This window comes from Pleurodeles waltl, chromosome 3_1 (genome assembly GCF_031143425.1).
Source record: "Pleurodeles waltl isolate 20211129_DDA chromosome 3_1, aPleWal1.hap1.20221129, whole genome shotgun sequence".
Lineage (NCBI taxonomy): Eukaryota > Metazoa > Chordata > Amphibia > Caudata > Salamandridae > Pleurodeles > Pleurodeles waltl.
The window spans coordinates 747,156,018-747,177,373 of NC_090440.1; the positions used below are offsets into that span (position 1 = coordinate 747,156,018).

The following is a 21,356-nucleotide window of genomic DNA, read 5'->3' on the forward strand; positions in this document are numbered from 1 at the left end:
AGGGTCTGTCAATTGTGGATACAAAAGTACAGGTTAGGGAAAGAACACTGGTGCTGGGGCCTGGTTAGCAGGCCTCAGCACACTTTCAATTGTAAACATAGCATCAGCAAAGGCAAAAAGTCAGGGGGCAACCATGCCAAGGAGGCATTTCCTTACAACAACCTTCTTCCACTCTTTCTTCTGTTAGCTGAGGAGCCACCCACTCATGCTTAACAGTTGCCTGATGTAGGAAGTTGGCTCTGTATATACTATCTCAAAGTGAGAGACAGTGTGCACAGAGTCCAAGGGTTTTCCTTAGAGGTTGATAGTGGCAACATTAGATAATTCTAATGCTCTATTTTGTGGTAGTGTTGTCGAGCAGTAGGCTTATCAGGAGGGTAGCCGGCATCATTCGGAGCTTCATTCGGAGGCGGCATCCTCATGGAGGGGTGTTTCCCACTGGGCTGGCGGGCGGCCTTTTGGCGGTCGCCCGCCAGCCCAGTGGGAAACCCAGAATAACCGCGGCGGTCTTTTGACCGCGCAGCGGTATTCTGGCGGTTCCCTCCAGGCGGGCGGCTACCGCCGCCCGCCGGGGTCAGAATGACCACCATAGTATGCACAGAGTCCAAGGGTTCCCCTTAGAGGTAAGATAGTGGCAAAATGAGATAATACTAATGCTCTATTTTGTGGTAGTGTGGTCGAGCAGTAGGCTTATCAAAGGAGTAGTGTTAAGCATTTGTTGTACATACACACAGGCAATAAATGAGGAACACACACTCAGAGACAATTCCAGGCCAATATGTTTTGTTATAGAAAAATATCTTTTCTTAGTTTATTTTAAGAACCACAGGTTCAAATTCTACATGTAATATCTCATTTGAAAGGTATTGCAGTTAAGTACTCTAGCAACTTTGAATAATCACAATAGCATATATACTTTTTACATAAAACACATATAGCTATTTCAAAAGTGGACACAGTGCAATTTTCAACAGTTCCTGGGGGAGGTAAAGTAATGTTAGTTTTTGCAGCTAAGTAAACCACCTACGGGGTTCAAATTGGGGTCCAAGGTAGCCCACCGTTGAGGGTTCAGAGCAACCCCAAAGTCACCACACCAGCAGCTCAGGGCCGGTCAGGTGCAGAGTTCAAAGTGGTGCCCAAAACACATAGGCTTCAATGGAGAAGGGGGTGCCCCGGTTCCAGTCTGCCAGCAGGTAAGTACCCGCGTCTTCGGAGGGCAGACCAGAGGGGTTTTGTAGGGCACCGGGGACACAAGTCCACACAAAAAGTACACCCTCAGCAGCGCGGGGGCGGCCGGGTGCAGTGTGCAAACAAGCGCTGGGTTTCCAGTAGATTTCAATGGGAGACCAAGGGGTCTCTTCAGCGGTGCAGGCAGGCAAGGGGGGGGGGGCTCCTCTGGGTAGCCACCACCTGGGCAAGGGAGAGGGCCTCCTAGGGGGTCACTCCTGCACTGGAGTTCCGATCCTTCAGGTCCTGGGGGCTGCGGGTGCAGGGTCTTTTCCAGGCGTCGGGATTTCAGAGTCAGGCAGTCGCGGTCAGGGGGAGCCTCGGGATTCCCTCTGCAGGCGTCGCTGTGGGGGCTCAGGGGGGGCAACTTTGGTTACTCACAGCCTCGGAGTCGCCGGAGGGTCCTCCCTGAGGTGTTGTTTCTTCACCAGTCGAGTCGGGGTCGCCGGGTGCAGTGTTGCAAGTCTCACGTTTCTTGCGGGAATTGCAGGAGTCTTTAAATCTGCTCCTCTGGATACAAAGTTGCAGTCTTTGTTGAACAGGGCCGCTGTTCTCGAGAGTTTCTTGGTCTTTTGGAAGCAGGGCAGTCCTCTGAGGATTCAGAGGTTGCTGGTCCCGGGGAAAGCGTCGCTGGAGAAGTTTTCTTCTGAAGGAGGGAGACAAGCCGGTAGGGCTGGGGCCAAAGCAGTTGGTGTCTTCTTCTTCTCTGCAGGGTTTTTCAGCTCAGCAGTCCTCTTCTTCTTTAAGTTGCAGGAATCTAAATTCTTAGGTTCAGGGAAGCCCTTAAATACTAAATTTAAGGGCGTGTTTAGGTCTGGGGGGTTAGTAGCCAATGGCTACTAGCCCTGAGGGTGGGTACACCCTCTTTGTGCCTCCTCCCAAGGGGAGGGGGTCACATTCCTATCCCTATTGGGGGAATCCTCCATCTGCAAGATGGAGGATTTCTAAAAGTTAGAGTCACTTCAGCTCAGGACACCTTAGGGGCTGTCCTGACTGGCCAGTGACGACTCCTTGTTTTTCTCATTAATTCCTCCGGCCTTGCCGCCAAAAGTGGGGCCGTGGCCGGAGGGGGCGGGCAACTCCACTAGCTGGAGTGCCCTGTGGTGCTGGAACAAAGGGGGTGAGCCTTTGAGGCTCACCGCCAGGTGTTACAGCTCCTGCCTGGGGGAGGTGATAGCATCTCCACCCAGTGCAGGCTTTGTTACTGGCCACAGAGTGACAAAGGCACTCTCCCCATGTGGCCAGCAACATGTCTCGAGTGTGGCAGGCTGCTAAAACCAGTCAGCCTACACGGGTAGTTGGTTAAGGTTTCAGGGGGCACCTCTAAGGTGCCCTCTGGGGTGTATTTCACAATAAAATGTACACTGGCATCAGTGTGCATTTATTGTGCTGAGAAGTTTGATACCAAACTTCCCAGTTTTCAGTGTAGCCATTATGGTGCTGTGGAGTTCGTGTTTGACAGACTCGCAGACCATATACTCTTATGGCTACCCTGCACTTACAATGTCTAAGGTTTTGCTTAGACACTGTAGGGGCACAGTGCTCATGCACTGGTGCCCTCACCTATGGTATAGTGCACCCTGCCTTAGGGCTGTAAGGCCTGCTAGAGGGGTGACTTCTCTATACTGCATAGGCAGTGTGAGGTTGGCATGGCACCCTGAAGGGAGTGCCATGTCGACTTACTCGTTTTGTCCTCACCAGCACACACAAGCTGGCAAGCAGTGTGTCTGTGCTGAGTGAGGGGTCCCCAGGGTGGCATAAGATATGCTGCAGCCCTTAGAGACCTTCCCTGGCATCAGGGCCCTTGGTACCAGGGGTACCAGTTACAAGGGACTTACCTGGATGCCAGGGTGTGCCAATTGTGAAAACAAAAGTACAGGTTAGGGAAAGAACGCTGGTGCTGGGGCCTGGTTAGCAGGCCTCAGCACACTTTCAAATCAAAACATAGCATCAGCAAAGGCAAAAAGTCAGGGGGTAACCATGCCAAGGAGGCATTTCCTTACAAGATGTATGTAAAAGGTTATCTGGACCCATGCAAGGAGGCCTATGTGGCAGATGTGAAATTATTACACTGCCTTACGGCAAAAATAAATATAGAAGGTAATAAAATCCTTGTCTTCATCAAGAGCAGCAGGCCCCAATAACTTTACAGCCATATTGGTGAAAGTGAATGTGGACTTCTGAAGTAAACTTTTTGAGATATTATTTAGAGTGGTAACCCTTCTAGGTGTAACCCCAGAGAGCTGGAATAGGGCAATTTTGAAACCAATTCACAAAAAAAGGCTTAACCTTTGATCCTAAGAACAATGGGCTAATTAGCTTAATGGACATGGGGAAGAAGGTCTTTGAGAAATTGGTCTTCAAAAGACTTAAAGATGGTCACTCAACTCTGGATCACTGCTTTAGTCTGTGGGTTTTAGCAAGGAAGGCCATGGATCTGAAAGGAAGCCTGTTTTGCTGACTTCAGAGACGTTTATTATCTGGTGAATGGAGAGATACTAGAGAGGAAATCTGGAAAGACCAGATATGCAGAGAGGCCTGCTTAGTATTTTGAAAGAATTACACAGTGGTAATTGGGCGCAGGTAGAACTTGACAATGGCGGAACCTTAACAAAGAAGCTTGTGGCAAGGAAGGTTTTGCGACAAGGACGTGTTTTAACACCAATTTTACTGGCACTGTATTCAAAAGATCTGCTGAAGACCCTGAATGAGGTAGCAGCCTTCTCACCTAAAATAGGTGGGAATCATATGGCTTTGTCTGCTTTATGCAGACATATTAGTCATAAGGGATATGACACAGATTGCCTTGCAATGAAAATTAGTTGCATTTGAAAGATATATAGAGGACAAAAACTCCTTATCAATATAGAAAAAACTAAAATCCTAATCCTTGAGAAGAGAAAGAAGGAATTTAAATCGTATCTGGGCAACAGAAGGATTGAAGAAGTGACAATGTATCGTTATTTGGGTATGCATTTTACTTCGAAATTAAGTTGGATGAAGCATTTGGAGGGTATTAAAGCTAATGCCCTGCCAACAATCATGGTACTAAGTAAATTCAGGAAAGAGTTTAGGGGCCCTAAGTTAGACCAAGTCTTGACAGTGTATAAAGCATTGGTTCAGCCAAAAAAGCTATATGGTTCAGAAATTGTGTATTTAAGTGGGACTAGGAATTGAGATAAAATTTAAGGACAGTGTCTAAAAAGGATATTGCATCTTCCCATATCCTGTATAGTCCAGGGTATAAGGCTAGGAACAGGATTAACATCCTGGTCCCGCCTTTCCGAAAGAGCTATACCAACATCTTACGGAACTAGCAAATACGGGTATGGGCAGGAAATTTTAAAATTTCGAATTGAAGTTAATCCTTTGGATTGTCATCATGAGATAACGTAGGTGCTAAAGCAATTATTAAATACTGTTTTTTAACTGTTTTATTAAAATACAGATAACAATATAACTCGACTACTACAAGGGGAAGAGAGTCAAAGAAAAAAACACAAAAAAACACCTACCCAGATTTTTCAGGCGGTAGACTTCCTGATGTTAAAACACGTTCAAATAAGACTCTTGTGTTGTTATCCTCTACAACAGAAAAAAATATATATACTTGACCAAACCAAACAATTTAAAAACATTTCTAAACATTTGGTGAGAATAATAATATAACATTGTGAAAGTAAACTGGGTAAACAGCATTTTTTTTTTAAATGCAAAGAAACAAATTAAGGCCTTTGCTTTTGAGGGGACTATACATAAATAATTATCTGCTCAAAAACTTTCTCCTGTTTAGATTGGATTGTTTAGATAACAAGTAATTAATTGTATGCCTTACCATTAAGATGAGAAAGATAATCAATGTAAGCCACTACATATTCAGGAATGTCTCCGTACTTCTTTAACCCCAGCTCAAAAATCTTAAAGGCCACAGACTTGTCCTGGAAATGTTAAATAATGGTGGTTATATTAACAACTATAATATATTGGTGCACATTTAATAGCGGTTATTTTAAGTTGGATAGGTTTTGCTTGTGCCTTTGACACATGAAAATGGTGTTAATACAGTAGATAAAAACGGGGTAAAGTTTGCCATCAGATTACCTTACTACAGTAGTACTCCATTAAGGCTGCTGTAACATAAACATGATGCCGCGTCCTTGCATCTTCTCTGGCTTTTTTGAATATCAGTCTGCCTGACTTAATTCCTTCTGCACGCCTAGCAAATTTCATATACTGGATATATACCTAAAAAATAAAGGTACTGCATTAGCTGATCCGAAACATTAAAATTAATTTTACTATACTGCTACTTTTCCACTAAACAAGAACAAAGTAAAAAAGAAGGAAAATTTTACTTACCCAGTAAGCATCTGTTTGTGGCATTTAGTGCTGTAGATTCACAGCTCTGTATACTTCTGCCATTTAGTGTTGACTCCAGAAGGTTGCAACTTGTTTTTGTTTGAAAGTCTTTCAAGTCAAGGGACATAGTGACGCTTCCTCTTGTTCGCAATGAGCTTGATCTTTGGCTCCATCTTCAGATTGTTTTCATGCACTGGGTAATGGATGGAGTGTAATAGAACAATAACCTAAAAGGATCATGCATGAAAATGTGTATTGACTCTACAGCACTACATGCCACAAACAGATGCTTACTTTTAAGTAACATTTTCTATTTAATGGCATGTGTAAGGAAAATGTCACTTACCCAGTGTACATCTGTTCGTGGCATTAGTCGCTGCAGATTCACATGCTGTGCATAGTCCGCCGTCTGGTGTTGGGTCGGAGTGTTACAAGTTGGTTTTCTTCGAAGAAGTCTTTTCGAGTCACGAGACCGAGGGACTCCTCCCACTTCGGTTCCATTGCGCATGGGTGTCGACTCCATCTTAGATTGTTTTCCCCGCAGAGGGTGAGGTAGGAGTTGTGTATGCTAATAATAGTGCCCATGCAATGGAATAAATACGTATGTACAAGATGAAGGTTTAATGTAATAGATTTACAAATGTACAAATGTTCAAGATCTACTTCTAAACGGCTACAGGCTCCCGGGGAGGAGGGTGGGCGCATGTGAATCTGCAGCGACTAATGCCACGAACAGATGTACACTGGGTAAGTGACATTTTCCGTTTGGTGGCATGTGTAGCTGCAGATACACATGCTGTGCATAGACTAGTAAGCAGTTATCTCCCCAAAAGCGGTGGTTCAGCCTGTAGGAGTGGAAGTAGTTTGAAATAAAGTTCTTAGTACGGCTTGACCTACTGTGGCCTGTTGTGCAGACAACACATCTACGCAGTAGTGTTTAGTAAATGTATGAGGCGTAGACCATGTTGCTGCCTTACATATTTCGGTCATTGGAATATTTCCTAGAAAGGCCATAGTAGCACCTTTCTTTCTGGTTGAGTGTGCCTTTGGTGTAATAGGCAGTTCTCTCTTTGCTTTAAGATAGCAGGTTTGGATGCACTTTACTATCCATCTGGCGATACCTTGTTTTGAAATTGGATTTCCTGTATGAGGTTTTTGGAAGGCAATAAATAGCTGTTTTGTCTTCCTAATTTCTTTTGTCCTGTCAATGTAGTACATTAGCGCTCTCTTGATGTCTAATGTATGTAGTGCTCTTTCAGCTATTGAATCTGGCTGTGGGAAGAACACTGGTAATTCCACTGTTTGGTTTAAGTGGAACGGTGAGATAACCTTTGGTAAGAATTTTGGATTTGTTCTTAGAACGACCTTATTTTTGTGTATTTGAATAAATGGTTCTTGTATGGTAAACGCCTGTATTTCACTTACTCTTCTTAGAGATGTGATGGCAATGAGAAATGCAACTTTCCACGTTAAGTATTGCATTTCACAAGAATGCATGGGTTCGAAAGGTGGACCCATGAGCCTTGTCAAGACAATGTTGAGGTTCCATGAAGGAACAGGTGGTGTCCTTGGTGGTATAATTCTCTTTAGGCCCTCCATAAACGCTTTAATGACAGGTATTCTAAATAGGGAAGTTGAATGAGTAATCTGCAGGTAAGCAGATATTGCTGCGAGATGTATTTTTATGGAAGAGAAAGCTAGATTTGATTTTTGTAAATGTAGTAAATATCCTACTACATCTTTTGGAGATGCATGCAATGGTTGGACTTGATTATTATGGCAGTAACAAACAAATCTTTTCCATTTACTTGCATAGCAGTGTCTAGTGGATGGTCTTCTAGCTTGTTTTATGACCTCCTTACACTCTTGTGTGAGGTTCAAGTGTCCAAATCTAGGATTTCAGGAGCCAAATTTGTAGATTCAGCGATGCTGGGTTTGGATGCCTGATCTGTTGTATGTGTTGTGTTAACAGATCTGGCCTGTTGGGTAGTTTGACATGAGGTACTACTGACAGGTCTAGTAGTGTGGTATACCAAGGTTGTCTTGCCCATGTTGGTGCTATTAGTATGAGTTTGAGTTTGTTTTGACTCAATCTGTTTACTAGATATGGAAGGAGAGGGAGAGGGGGAAAAGCGTACGCAAATATCCCTGACCAATTCATCCATAGAGCATTGCCTTGAGATTGCCGGTGTGGGTACCTGGATGCGAAGATTTGGCATTTTGCGTTTTCTTTTGTTGCAAATAGATCTATTTGAGGTGTTCCCCAAATTTGGAAGTAAGTGTTCAGGATTTGGGGGTGAATTTCCCATTTGTGGACCTGTTGGTGATCCCGAGAGAGATTGTCTGCTAGCTGGTTCTGGATCCCTGGAATAAACTGTGCTATTAGGCGAATGTGGTTGTGAATTGCCCAATGCCATATTTTTTGTGTTAGGAGACACAACTGTGTCGAGTGTGTTCCCCCCTGTTTGTTTAAATAATACATTGTCGTCATGTTGTCTGTTTTGACAAGAATGTATTTGTGGGTTATCATTGGTTGGAATGCTTTCAACGCTAGAAATACTGCTAACAATTCTAGGTGATTTATATGAAACTTTCTTTGATGTACGTCCCATTGTCCTTGGATGCTGTGTTGATTGAGGTGTGCTCCCCACCCTGTCATGGAAGCATCTGTTGTTATCACGTATTGTGGCACTGGGTCTTGGAAAGGCCGCCCTTTGTTTAAATTTGTACTGTTCCACCATAGAAGCGAGATGTATGTTTGGCGGTCTATCAACACCAGATCTAGAAGTTGACCCTGTGCATGTGACCATTGTGATGCTAGGCACTGTTGTAAGGGCCGCATGTGCAATCTAGCGTTTGGGACAATGGCTATGCATGAGTACATCATGTCTAGGAGTTTTAATACCATCTTTGCGTGTATCTTTTGTGTTGGATACATAGCTTGTACCACCTTGTGAAAATTTTGAACCCTTTGTGGACTTGGAGTGGCTATCCCTTTTGTTGTGTTGATTGTCGCTCCTAAGTATTGCTGTGTTTGACACGGCAAAAGGTGTGACTTTGCATAGTTGATGGAGAAACCCAGTTTGTAAAGGGTTTGTATAACATAATCTGTGTGGTGTGAACACTTTGTTAGCGAGTTGGTTTTGATTAACCAATCGTCTAGGTACGGGAACACGTGTATTTGCTGCCTCCTGATATGTGCAGCTACTACTGCTAGACATTTTGTAAAGACTCTTGGTGCTGTTGTTATTCCGAATGGCAACACTTTGAATTGGTAATGTATTCCTTTGAATACGAACCTTAGGTATTTCCTGTGCGAGGGATGTATCGGTATATGGAAATACGCGTCTTTTAGATCTAACGTTGTCATGTAGTCTTGCTGTTTCAGTAGTGGTATTACGTCTTCTAACGTGACCATGTGAAAGTGGTCTGATTTGATGTAGGTGTTTAGTGTTCTGAGATCTAATATTGGTCTCAGACTTTTGTCCTTTTTCGGTATTAGAAAGTACAGTGAGTAAACTCCTGTGTTCTTTTGTGTTTTTGGTACTAATTCTATTGCGTCTTTTTGCAGTAATGCTTGAACCTCTAGTCCTAGAAGGTCTATATGCTGTTTTGACATATTGTGTGTTTTCGGTGGGACGTTTGGAGGGAGTTGGAGAAATTCTATGCAATAACCATGTTGGATAATTGCTAAGACCCAAGTGTCTGTTGTTATTTCCTCCCATGATTTGTGGAACTGGCTTAGTCTTCCCCCCACTGGTGTTGTGTGAAGGGATTGTGTGACTTGTGAGTCACTGTTTATTTTGAGGGGTTTTGGGACCCTGAAACTTTCCCCGGTTTCTTGGGAATTGGCCCCCTCTGTATTGGCCTCGAAAGCCACCCCTTTGATATTGTCCCTGGTAGGTAGGTGGTCTTGTTTGTGAGGTGCTGGCTTCTGTGGCTTGACCTCAAAACCCTCCTCTGAAAGTTGTTTTGCGAAATGTGCCAAATGTGCCTCTGCCCTGCGGGGAATAGAGTGTGCCCATGGCTTTGGCTGCGTCAGTGTCCTTCTTTAATTTTTCAATTGCAGTGTCCACTTCTGGGCCAAACAATTGCTGTTCATTGAACGGCATATTGAGCACTGCCTGTTGTATCTCAGGTTTGAAGCCAGATGTGCGCAGCAATGCATGCCTCCTTATTGTCACAGCAGTATTTATTGTTCTTGCAGCTGTATCTGCTGCATCCATAGAAGAACGTATTTGGTTGTTGGAGATATTTTGCCCCTCTTCAACCACTTGTTTCGCTCGTTTCTGGAATTCTTTGGGGAGGTGCTCGATGAGATGTTGCATCTCGTCCCAATGGGCCCTGTCGTATCGCGCTAGGAGTGCTTGCCAGTTGGCGATGCGCCACTGATTTGCAGCTTGTGCTGCAACCCTTTTCCCAGCAGCATCAAACTTGCGGCTCTCCTTGTCCGGAGGTGGTGCGTCGCCTGATGTCTGCGAGTTGGCTCTTTTACGAGCTGCTCCTACGACTACTGAATCTGGTGTCAGTTGTGATGTAATAAAAGCAGGGTCTGTGGGCGGTGCCTTGTATTTTTTCCTCCACCCTTGGAGTTATTGCTCTGCTTTTAACAGGCTCCTTGAAAATCTGTTTAGCGTGCCTTAGCATTCCCGGGAGCATGGGAAGGCTTTGATAATGGCTGTGGGTGTAGGACAGGGTGTTAAAGAGGAAGTCATCCTCAATAGGCTCCGAATGTAGAGATACATTATGAAATTCGGCTGCCCTAGCTACCACCTGTGCATATGCTGTACTGTCCTCAGGTGGTGAGGGTTTAGTTGGGTACGACTCTGGACTATTGTCCGATACTGGAGCATCATAGAGGTCCCATGCTGCCTGATCATCCTGGCTCATGGTGGTATGAGCTGGTGATTGTGGTGGAGTCTGTGCCGGTGATACATGAGTTGACTGTGGTGGAGAGGGTGGTGGAGTTGCCCTCTTTACCATCTTTGCTTGTGGTGGCTTGTCTTGTTGCTGGAAGTCAAGTTTCCTTTTCCTTCTGATTGGGGGAAGAGTGCTGATTTTCCCTGTACCCCTTTGGATAAAGATCCGCTGTTGCGTGTGATCTACCTCTGTAGTTTGTAATTCCTCCTCAAATCTGTGTCTTTTTAGTTGGGAGGACAGTGATTGTTTCTCTGAGTAGGAACTGGTTTTTGGTTCGGTTGCCGGGTGTTTTGGCACCGAAACCGTGTCTTTAGTTGTTTTCGGCTCCAACGAGATCTTTCTCTTTTTCAGTGTCTTGGCCTCTCGGTGCCGACCATCTTCGGTGCCGCTATCTCTGTGCCGAGCAGCTTTGGTGCCGCTGTCTCTGTGTCGAGTAGCTTCGGTGCCGCTGTCTCGGTGTCGAGCCTTTTCTGCACCACTCTCTCGGTCCCGAGAGTGTTGCATGCCTGTGTCTCGACCTGAGTCGGACGACTTCGGCACCAGCTCGCCCTTTTTCGGTGCCGATGGACGGTCACCTACTTTATGGGTTATGCCATGGCCTGTTGGCAGTGGCGTCCCCTGGGCTTTGTCTGTTTTCTCGTGTGATCTTTCTTTCGACGTCTACTCACGGTTGGTTGCTCGTCGACGTCGAATTCTTTGGAATCCGATTCGCGGATGGAGAAAGTTTCTTCTTCTTCCTCCTCCTCGAACCCTGGTCGTCCTGTCGGCGTGGAAGCCATCTGCAACCTCCTGGCTCTTCGGTCCCTGAGCGTTTTTCTCGACCGAAACGTGCGACAGGCCTCACACGACTCTTCCTTGTGCTCGGGGGACAGGCACAAGTTACAGACCAAATGTTGGTCTGTATAAGGATATTTACTGTGGCATTTAGGACAGAATCGGAACGGGGTCCGTTCCATCAGTCTCGATGTTGCACGCGGTCGGGCCGACCAGGCCCCGACGGGGGATCGAAAATACCCCAAAGGGTTACCGGAGCGCTTTAAGGCTCGGTGTCGATTTGCCCTAACTAACCCGATACCGAACGAAACAATACCGACTAATTTTCCGTTGATTCTGACTAACTTTCCGACCCGAAACACGGAGCGAAAAGGAACACGTCCGAACCCGATGGCGGAAAAAAAACAATCTAAGATGGAGTCGACGCCCATGCGCAATGGAACCGAAGTGGGAGGAGTCCCTCGGTCTCGTGACTCGAAAAGACTTCTTCGAAGAAAAACAACTTGTAACACTCCGACCCAACACCAGACGGCGGACTATGCACAGCATGTGTATCTGCAGCTACACATGCCACCGAACCTGTAGATACACATGCTCTGCATAGATTGAAAAGCATTGCCTCCATAAATGCAGTGGCTAACCTGTGTCTGTGAGTCTCCTAGTATTTTGTGGTGAGTGTTAGTGCTGTGTGACTACAGCGGTATTGCATGAGCTTTGCATGTCTCCTAGATAAGCCTTGGATGCTCATCCACTACCTCTAGAGAGCCTGGCTTCTAGACACTGCCTACACTTCACTAAAAGGGTATTCCTAGACCTGGTATAATGTTTAAGTACCTTGGGTATCCATCACACACCAGGCCAGCTTCCTACACCACCCCTCCATCCATTCCTCTAGCCTCTTTCCTTTTCTGTGCTATACATTCTCCAGGTACTTATTATGTTAAGTTAAAATCAAAGTCTGCCAGGGGCAAAAGGCTGGCATCCCTTCTCTAGTAGAAAGACTTGGGCACCCTAGCTCATTGTTTCCAGTAGGCACATGAAGTAATAATGTTGTACTAAGAAAAGTTATCAAGCTTGATAATGGATTCATTCTATTTGCTGCTTACATCTTATCAGATGTATGTATTGCTATTTTAAAAGTGTGAGCCAACCCACTTACAGTGCAGTAGAAAGCTGAACAAGGATATGAGCCGTGTCAAACAATAGGATTGTTTAAAATGAGGCAAGGGGGAGAGTGGCAAAGATGACAGGCGGCTAAGATGCACTTCCTCGTCAAACCCACCAAACATCACCATATCTAGCACCCTTCGTGTCGCATATTTTACCTCCTAAAGCCTTCCCCTGACCAGCGATGAGGCTGATTCCCCCCGCCCCTGGAGACTGTGACCCCCCCCCCCCCCCTTGCCCCCAAAAGCAGCCGATCCTGAGGCTGCACCTGGAGACCTAAGATGGCGAAGGCGTCCCACGCTGCCTGAAACATGCAGCACCGGGAGCAGGACAGTCTCCCAGTCTATGAGTGACTTCCGAGTCCCTGCTGATAAGCCACATGCGTCAGTGAGTGGTGTGTGCCCCCCTTGTCATCCCAGTGAAACCCCACCACCACTTTAACACTGTCTGGTGGCGTGGCTGTCCGCCTCGTGGCCGCTGCCTAGGCCTTAGAGTGGAGTGTGGGCCCCCGCAGCTAGAGATGGCAGGCCCTGGGTATGCACCGTAGGAACCCAGCTACGCCTTCCTGCTGCCAACAACCCTTGGTGGCCTAAGAACACTGTCGGACTTGGCACAGCCAGGCTACACGGAGCAGCCTACAGCGTTCGCCCCAATTGCAAGGGCCTAGCTCCATGGTGACTGATGACAGGGTTTGCTGCAGTTTACACCTCCTTGGAGGACTCCTCGAGGTACCGCTAGCCGGCAGCCACAGGGGTAGGGTCAGGGTGCCCCCAGCAATTCTTCTACTTGCTGCGTAGGGAGCGCAAGTGAACTGTGTGCCCGCTGCACTATGAGTATCTGCTGAATTCCCTCAGCGCTCCTTGCACCAATTATATCTACAAGTAGCCCAGAACAAAGCAGTACACTCGTGCTGTGCTCTGCCTGCTGCTTGTCTATCTCAGCTAACCCTCTAAATTCTCCATCTGCTCTCTGGAAGGTCTGTGCGCAAACTTACTCTACACCCCTAGGGTAGAGGCCTCTTCAGCGATCAACCACAGGCAGGTCCTGAAACCACACCCTTGGGGTGTGCATCCCTAATGAGGTTGCTCTCCCTGCACCTGGGGACGCTCCTTGCAGAGCCTGCGCTGTGGGGGGGGGCTCGTTCTCTGCAGCTCTCCCAGGACCTTGGTGAAGGTGGAAAGCCGCACTACTTTTTGTGACTGACTGAAGACCGAGAATGGATGCCACAATCACGTCTGCAGCCCAGAACAAAAAAGATCACCCGTCCGAGATATGTTGAAGAGACCTTCACGGGAGACGGCACTTCTGCAAGTGAGCCTGATTGTGTGCCCAAAAAGGAAATTATGGACAGCCCGGTGACGCAGGCCTTCTTGGAATCAGTGTTCTTCTCCCTCCGCAGTGACTTACAAATGGTCAAGAAGGTCCTCTCAGCTGATGTGCAGGACATACGCCGTGACTGACGAGATCAGTGAGAGGGTCTCCACACTAGAGGACATGGAAAATGGCTGTAGCCATAGACAGAATAGCTTCAGGAAGAAATCCTTCAACTCCAGGATGAACAACCAGACCTCCAGGCGCACACACACAGAATCTAGTGAATCGCTCTAGATGAAACAATGTGTATTAGGGGCGTCCTGAATAATTTAGAGGTAATCAACCTCAATCACTATGTCAGGACCCTTATTCGGCAGATATTAGGTGATCCTACTGAAACAGAAATAAAGCTTAACAGGCTTCACTGAGTAGGCCCCCTGCGACTGGAGAAAGTCCCCTCCTGCGGATATCCTGGTGTGCCTGCATGAGTTCAATTGAAGGAAGCTATCCTGAGCAAGGCCCATGCTCTACACCCACTTCAATTCAGAGGCCACACCCCCCTGCTGTTTCAGAATCTCCCGGCCATCACGCTCCAAGAGAGACGTGCTTTCCGCCCCGTCACTACTCACCTGAACGTGTCTCTTACTCCTAGGGCCATTTCTTTCAGATTGTCTTTTGTCTAGGGGAAACTCCATCAGATCAGATCCCTCCATGAGCCCTGCTGCGTGCAGGGTATTCAGGAATCCCCCACACACGACTGCCCTAGAGGCCCAACATCACAGAGCCATCAACGGAAACCCCACCCTAACTGTGCCACTGGTGTGGCTCGCCCGGATCATGAAACTATGGCCCTAGAAAGACTGGCTGTTGTATAGTCATTATCAGGGGACACAGAAAGCAGACTCTTATTAAAAGTGGATCCTCCGCTCTTAATCTCAGCAGTGGAGGGGTTCAGAGGGGTGGGTGCTGACTAGGAAACTCTTTGCTTTGGACTTACCCTTTGTGCCTCCAGGGCTGTGGCATCCCCAGTGTGGACACTTCTCCAGCTGAAATGTACCTGCCTGGACCTCGCAATACTCTGTTTCCATGGATAATGGACTGTTATGTATTTCGGGGATTAGGGTCTACTTCTGTTGTTCTTGGGTTTTTCTTGTTACCCTGGTGCCTCCAACTTCCACAGCTTTTCCCGCAGCTTTATCTGATGCCTGACGACCTAATGGGGCGAACCACCAAGGCCCCTATAGGGACCTCCCTAGATGCCTACGTCACCCCCTAGGGTGCTATGGAACTTAAAATCCTTAGTCTTAATGTCCTGGGGTCTCAATAACCCTTCGAATATGTTAGCTGTCCTGTCCCTTCTTGAGCAGTCGGAGTGCAATATATTCCTCTTACAAGAAACACACTTACTTACAAAGGATGTATATAGGTTTCACACCTGCTGGTCCTCTGGCTTTACTGAGAAGGGAGGAGTTGCTTTTCTTCTTTCCTGTTAGTTCAGGGGGATGTCCTCTCCGCGATAGACGTAAAGGGCCACCTGTTGGCACTTAGACTTAATATAGGCTCCTTACATCTCACACTAGTGAACATTTACGCCTCCAACACACAGCAGGAGGCTTCATGGTTAATTCACTAGCGACGGTGCTTCTAACACCTGACACAGCCATAGCGATGGTGGGAGGGAGGAGTGTGTGGGCATGAACCTGGTTATGAACTCCTGACACGGACAGATCTAGACAATGCTCAGACCAAGCAGGAGCCTTCTCAGCTGCTGGGATGCAGTGGCTTGCTGATTATGGCCTCCAAGATGCCTGGCAGCACTTTCATCCTACCTCAAAAGACTATACATACTATTCCGCTACCCACAGGACTTATGCACGTTTTGACTTTTTTCTTGCCACGCCTCCCATGCTATCACTTACCTCGGATGTTTTCATCACCCCCATTCCCTTTCTGATCATGCCCCCTTAATTCTTATGCTGCGCCTGCCCTCTCCCCCAACCCCCTGCACTAATTGGTGCTTGCGGGATTCTCTGCTGGGCTCACCCTCAACGGTTGACTGCCTCAGCCAAACTACTGTGTCCTACCTACAGGTCAACAACACCAGAGAGACCTCTCTGGCCTTAGTCTGGGAGGCTTTAAAATTGGTAATTGAAGGAGAACCGATAGCTATATCAGCGGCTGAGAAAAAATATTGCTGTGATAAACGGTGCAGCATGGAAGACACTGTCTCCGAATTGGAAGCAATTCATAAACGCATGTGAGTCCTCAGGATCTGGAGGGACTTGGAGAGGGCCAGGCACCTTCTTAAGCGTTTAGACTTAGATAGGGCTGAGTATGCAATCCTGCATCTCAAGCATAAGTTCTACGTGGGGAGCAATCGCTGTGGGTGTTTGCGTAGTAAAACACCCGCAAGATCCGTTAAATCGATCCATGCTCCTGCTGCTAATGAAATCAGATCTACTGAGGTTATAGCCTCTGCCTTCCAAGCCTACTATAGTGCCCTTTATGCACCTGATCAGGCCCTGACTGGCAACTCCTCAGGCTATATAGTCTCCCGCCCTCGCTGCTCTCCATGAGACGGAGGCAGACGTGCTGGAACGACCCATCCAAACAGACAAAGTAATCTCAGAAATAGCGCATCTTAAAACAACAAAATAACCCAGGCCGGATGGCTTCACCGCACTATTTTATGGCATTCTGTCCAGTCTTAGCCCCTCTGCTGTCCTGTCAAACTCATTTGCAGAGATGGAGACCCTTACAGATACCATGCTAGATACGGATATATCAGTGATACCCAAGCCAGGCAAAGACACAACTCTGTAGTTCATACAGACCCATTTCTCTCCTCAACGTTGACGAGAAACTCTTCACCAGTGTCCTCGCACACCGCTTTAACCCTCCTATGCTGGGATTAACTGATCCGAACCAGGCCGGACTTATCTCTTCTCGCCAATGCAGCGACAATACTAAGCACCTTCCCACTTTCTTGACAAGATGAATCGATCACACAGAAAGCCCCTCCTCCTCTCTGTTGATGCAGAGAAGGCATTCAGAGGCGTTCACTGGCCTTAACTCTTCAAAATGATGCATCTTTTTGGGATTGGGATTCTGCAAATAGGTCCAAAGTGTATACAGCGCCCCTAAATCCTCAGTCCAAGTCGACACTGTTTCTTCTTCCTCCTCTCCTATACGGCAAGGGACGCATCATGTTTGACCCTTGTCCCCTCTTCTTTTTGCCCTGTATATGGAGCCCTTTGCTCAACTACTGCGACAGACCCGGAAATATCTGGGATCCCTTTTGGGGGTTGCCAACATATTCTTAGCCTCTATGCAGATGACATCATCCTTACCATTATGGACCCCCTGACCTCTTAACCCGCGCTAACGGAAAAGCTCCAGGAATTCGGTCAGGTCTCAGGCTTCAAAGTCAATTTACAGAAACCCCAGATCTTGAACATCACAGTAGACCCCGAACGCATTTTACAGTTGCAGTTCCACTTTCGGGTGGACATAGGACAGTATATCTTACCTGGGCATTTTGTTAGCTCAAAGCCTTCCAGGCATGGTGGCAGCCCACTACTCAGGCTTACGATCACAGGTTCGGAAGGACTTGGCGGCATGGTCCTGCCTCCGCCTTTCCTGGATTGGCAAGATTGCGGCGGTCAAAATTACTATTCATCCGCGCATCCTCTTTCTTTCACACCTTGACCCCCCCTCCTCAGAATGATTCGATCCCTCCAACTCAAAATTGATTGGTGTATCTGGAACGGTAGGAAACGTGGCCTGCACTGGCACTTGCTCTCTCATTCCGAAATGTCAGGAGGAGGGGAGGGGAGGAAGGGGGGGTAGGAGAAGGGGGGTTGAGCGTGGGGAGGAGAAGGGGTGCTGGCGGTCCCACAGCTGCTTCGTCACTACCAAGTGGCTCAGTTAGGATACATGATAGAATGGAACCACCCAATGACAGAGAAACACTGGCCCTGTATGGACCAATCCACTGATGGATCCCACAGCTTAAAAGAAATGTGGCTTCACCCCCCAAAAAAGGGCATGGGGACTAAACTCATTGTAGGAAGCTGGCTCTGTATATATCAAAATGAGATATAGTGTGCACTGAGTCCAGGGGTTCCCCAAAGGCTTAACAGAGGCTAAAGTAGATAATACTAATGCTCTTTTTTGTGGTAGTGTGGGCAAGCAGTAAGGCTTATCAGTGGGTACTGCAAAGCATTTGTTATACACCCTCCAGACTGTTGTTGCAGGTAAGTACAGGTAAAAGTATGTATCAAGCATATGTATCAAATGTACTTTAAGTTTGGCAATTAAAACACTTTAGAGGCAAGTAACACTTCACTTTCAAAAGTTGACAGTGCAATTTGCAGAACAGTCATAGGGGAGGAAAAGTGTTAAATCAGTTTTAACTTAAGTACTCGACCTACAGTTCCAGTCTCCGAGGGCTAGGATGTCCACTGGTCAGGGTTCAAGAAGACACCAAACATGCACCACCAGCAACACAGGGCTGTCTGGGTGCAGAGGTCAAAGTTGGGGCTGGATTTAGACTGGGGGCACATGGTACCAGATCCTCTGGCAGGTAAGTACCCACAACTTCGGATGGCAGACCTGGGGTGTTTAGGTGAGCACTGGGGGGCCCACAGGTTAGCACCAAACACATACTCAGCGGCACAGGGGCGGCTGGGTGCAGGGTGCAATCACAGTGTCAGGCTCCCAATGTTTTTCAATAGGGGGACCCTGGGGTCGCAAAGATGCTGCAGGCTGGATCCAGGGGGTCCGTTCTGGAAAACAAAAGGCTGGACAAGGAGGGCCGTCTGCTGAACATTGCTGGACCGTTGGTCAGATTCTCCAAGGCCAGGGGGCTGCGGGTGCAGGGGTACCTTTGGACATAGGGTATCTTCGTCCGGTTCTCTTGAGGTCAGGGGGGTCCTCTGGATTTAGGCTGCAGGTGTTGTGTTGGCCAGGAGGGGTCATCCCAGAGTGGACTCAAGGTCAGAATCGCCTGAGGACCTGCTCTGGACCAGTGGGCCACCTGGGCACGGGCTATGGGTGTTGTGTGCAGATTGGTCCAGACTCGCGGTTCTGGAGACCTTTGTAGCATTTGTGGACATGGACGCTGTCCTCTTGAGTTCTTGGTCCTCTGGTCCTGCAGGATGCATCACCTTTTTGTAGCAGGGCTTCTGAAGCTGAAGACAGGCCAGGAGGGCTGGGGCCAAGTCAGTTGGTGCATTGGATCTTCTCTGCTGGGGTTGGCTTAGCAGTCCTTCTTCTTGCGTCTTTCTCCTTTTCTTCTTGAGGTCGTCAGGAATCTGGTGAGGTAGTTTCAGGAGAGCCCCCTAAATCCTTGATTTAGATGTTTACAGGGCGGGTCAGAGGGCAGAAGCCAATGGCTTCTGTCCCTGAGGGTAGCTACACCCTTCCTGCGCCCAATACCTTTGGGGAGGGGGGTACATACTTAACCCTATTGGTTCCTGTGCTCCAAACCAAGATGGAGGATTCTGCAGGGAGGAGGTCACTTCAGCTCTGGACACCCTAGGGGTGGTCCTAGCTGGAGTGGTCACTGCTCCATGTTTTTCCTAATTTTCTTGCCTGGCTTGCCGCCAAAAGTGGGGCTTCCTCTGTAGGGTGGGAATCTCCACTAGCTGGACTATCCTGTGGCACTGTAACAGGAGTCCTGAGCCTTTGAGGCTCACTGCCAAGCGTAGCAGTTTCTACTGCTGGGTGGAGGTGCTTCCTACTGAAGCACCTCCACCCAGAGCAGGCTTTGTTTCTGACTACAGAGAGCACAAAGGCTTCTAACAAGGAACCAAGGCCAAGTTATATACCTGGAGCCAGCCTCTCTCTCTCCAGTTGTACGCATGGTGTAAGAAGTTGGCTCTGTATATACTATTTCAAAGTAAGAGATAGTTTGCACGGAGTCCAAGGGTTCCCCTTAGAGGTAAGATAGTGGCAAAATCAGATCATTCTAATGCTCTAATTTCGGGTAGCATCGTTGAGCAGTAGGCTTATCAAAGGGTAGTGTTAAGCATTTGTTGTACACACACAGGCAATAAACGAGGAACACACCCTCAAAGACAACTCCAGGCCAATAGCTTTTATATAGAAAAATACATGTTCTTAATTTATTTTTAGAACCACAAGTTCAAGATTTGAAGTAAACACATAAAATGCAAGGTACTCCACATAGGTAAGTTAGATACTTTTTTTAATCAGAGCAGTAACATACACAGTTTTAGTTAAAATCGCAATAAGCTATTTTAAAAGTGGACACAGTGGAAAAATCAACAGTTCCTGGGGGAGGTAAGGATAAGTTACTTACCTGTAAATCCTAGTTCTCTTCCAGGGGTATCCTCATCAAAGTCATAAACATTGAATATTCCCGCCCTTGTGCGGGGACCCCGGAGCATATATATAAAATACATACATATTATCATGTGTAAAACAGCAATGCAGGCTATAATCATAAATAGGCTAAAATGCTTTATTTCTATGCAAGTTTTTTTTTTTTTTTTTTTTTTTATATTATAAAATCACAATAGATCATAAATATCTACCTAAGCCCCCAAAAACGGGACTTAGGGAAGTAAACAGCAGTAAATAGCAGAGAAAAATAGAAAAAACTACATTGAAAAACAATGAAGCATTCTTAGCCAATAGGCTGCATGCAGGTTAACACAGGAGAACCATAAAAACTTTGGCACCGTGCCTTTAAGACCCTGAGCACCTCCAGTATCCCACCATGCCTCAGGGGTGAAGGGAAGGTGACAGTTGGTTCACAGTTAGGTCAGTACTTTTTTACGGTGACAATCTGTGTAACTGATCAGAAAGATAATCTGTCCTGCACTTCCAGGAGACTTGAGTCCGGGGAGGAGGGTGGGTTGTTTATGACTTTGATGAGGATACCCCTGGAAGAGAACTAGGATTTACAGGTAAGTAACTTATCCTTCTCTTCCAGGGGATCCTCATCAATAGTCATAAACATTGAATAGATTAGCAAGCCCATCCCTAAACTCTGCGGACTGTCTGAAAGAAGTGCAGGAAAAAATATATATTCATGCAAATAGATTTCTAAGAGAGGCCTGCCCCACCTGGGCATCCGCTCTTGCATCCGAGTCTAAACAGTAATGCTTAGTAAAGGTATGCACAGACTTCCATGTAGCAGCCTTACAAATCTCGGAAATTGGTACATTGTTAAGGAGGGCAGCAGTAGCCGCTTTTCCCCTTGTGGAATGCGCTTTTGGCCTAGCCAGTAATCTCTTATTAGCCAGTTGGTAAGAGTCAACAATACAAGACACAATCCATCTTGATATCATTCGTTTAGACGCTGCCTCTCCTGTTCTTAAATGACCATAATTTAGAAACAAATGGTTAGAATGTCTAATCGGTTTTGTTTTGTCCAAATAGAATTTCAGCACTCTTTTCAAGTCTAAAGAGTGCAATGCTTTCTCAGCCGGAGTCTCCGACTTGCGAAAGAAAGTCGGTAAAGATATAGTCTGATTGATATGGAATTCTGACACCACCTTCGGAAGGAAAGATGGGTGAGTTCGCAGAACCACTCTATTATCGTGAAAAACCGTGTACGGTTCTCT

At 46.9% G+C, this 21,356-nt stretch overlaps 1 protein-coding gene across 1 annotated transcript in view; it reads right to left on the reverse strand.

Moving 5' to 3' along the window:
* CSTF3 (cleavage stimulation factor subunit 3) overlaps positions 1 to 21,356 on the reverse strand; it is a 409,061-nt gene that overhangs the window by 147,840 nt on the left and 239,865 nt on the right. Inside the window, exons 14-16 of the mRNA XM_069223523.1 lie at positions 5,329 to 5,472; positions 5,063 to 5,165; positions 4,743 to 4,812 (exon numbers count right to left, since the gene is read on the reverse strand). Of these exons, the coding sequence (XP_069079624.1) occupies positions 4,743 to 4,812; positions 5,063 to 5,165; positions 5,329 to 5,472 (317 nt within the window). The remainder of the gene's footprint in view (positions 1 to 4,742; positions 4,813 to 5,062; positions 5,166 to 5,328; positions 5,473 to 21,356) is intronic.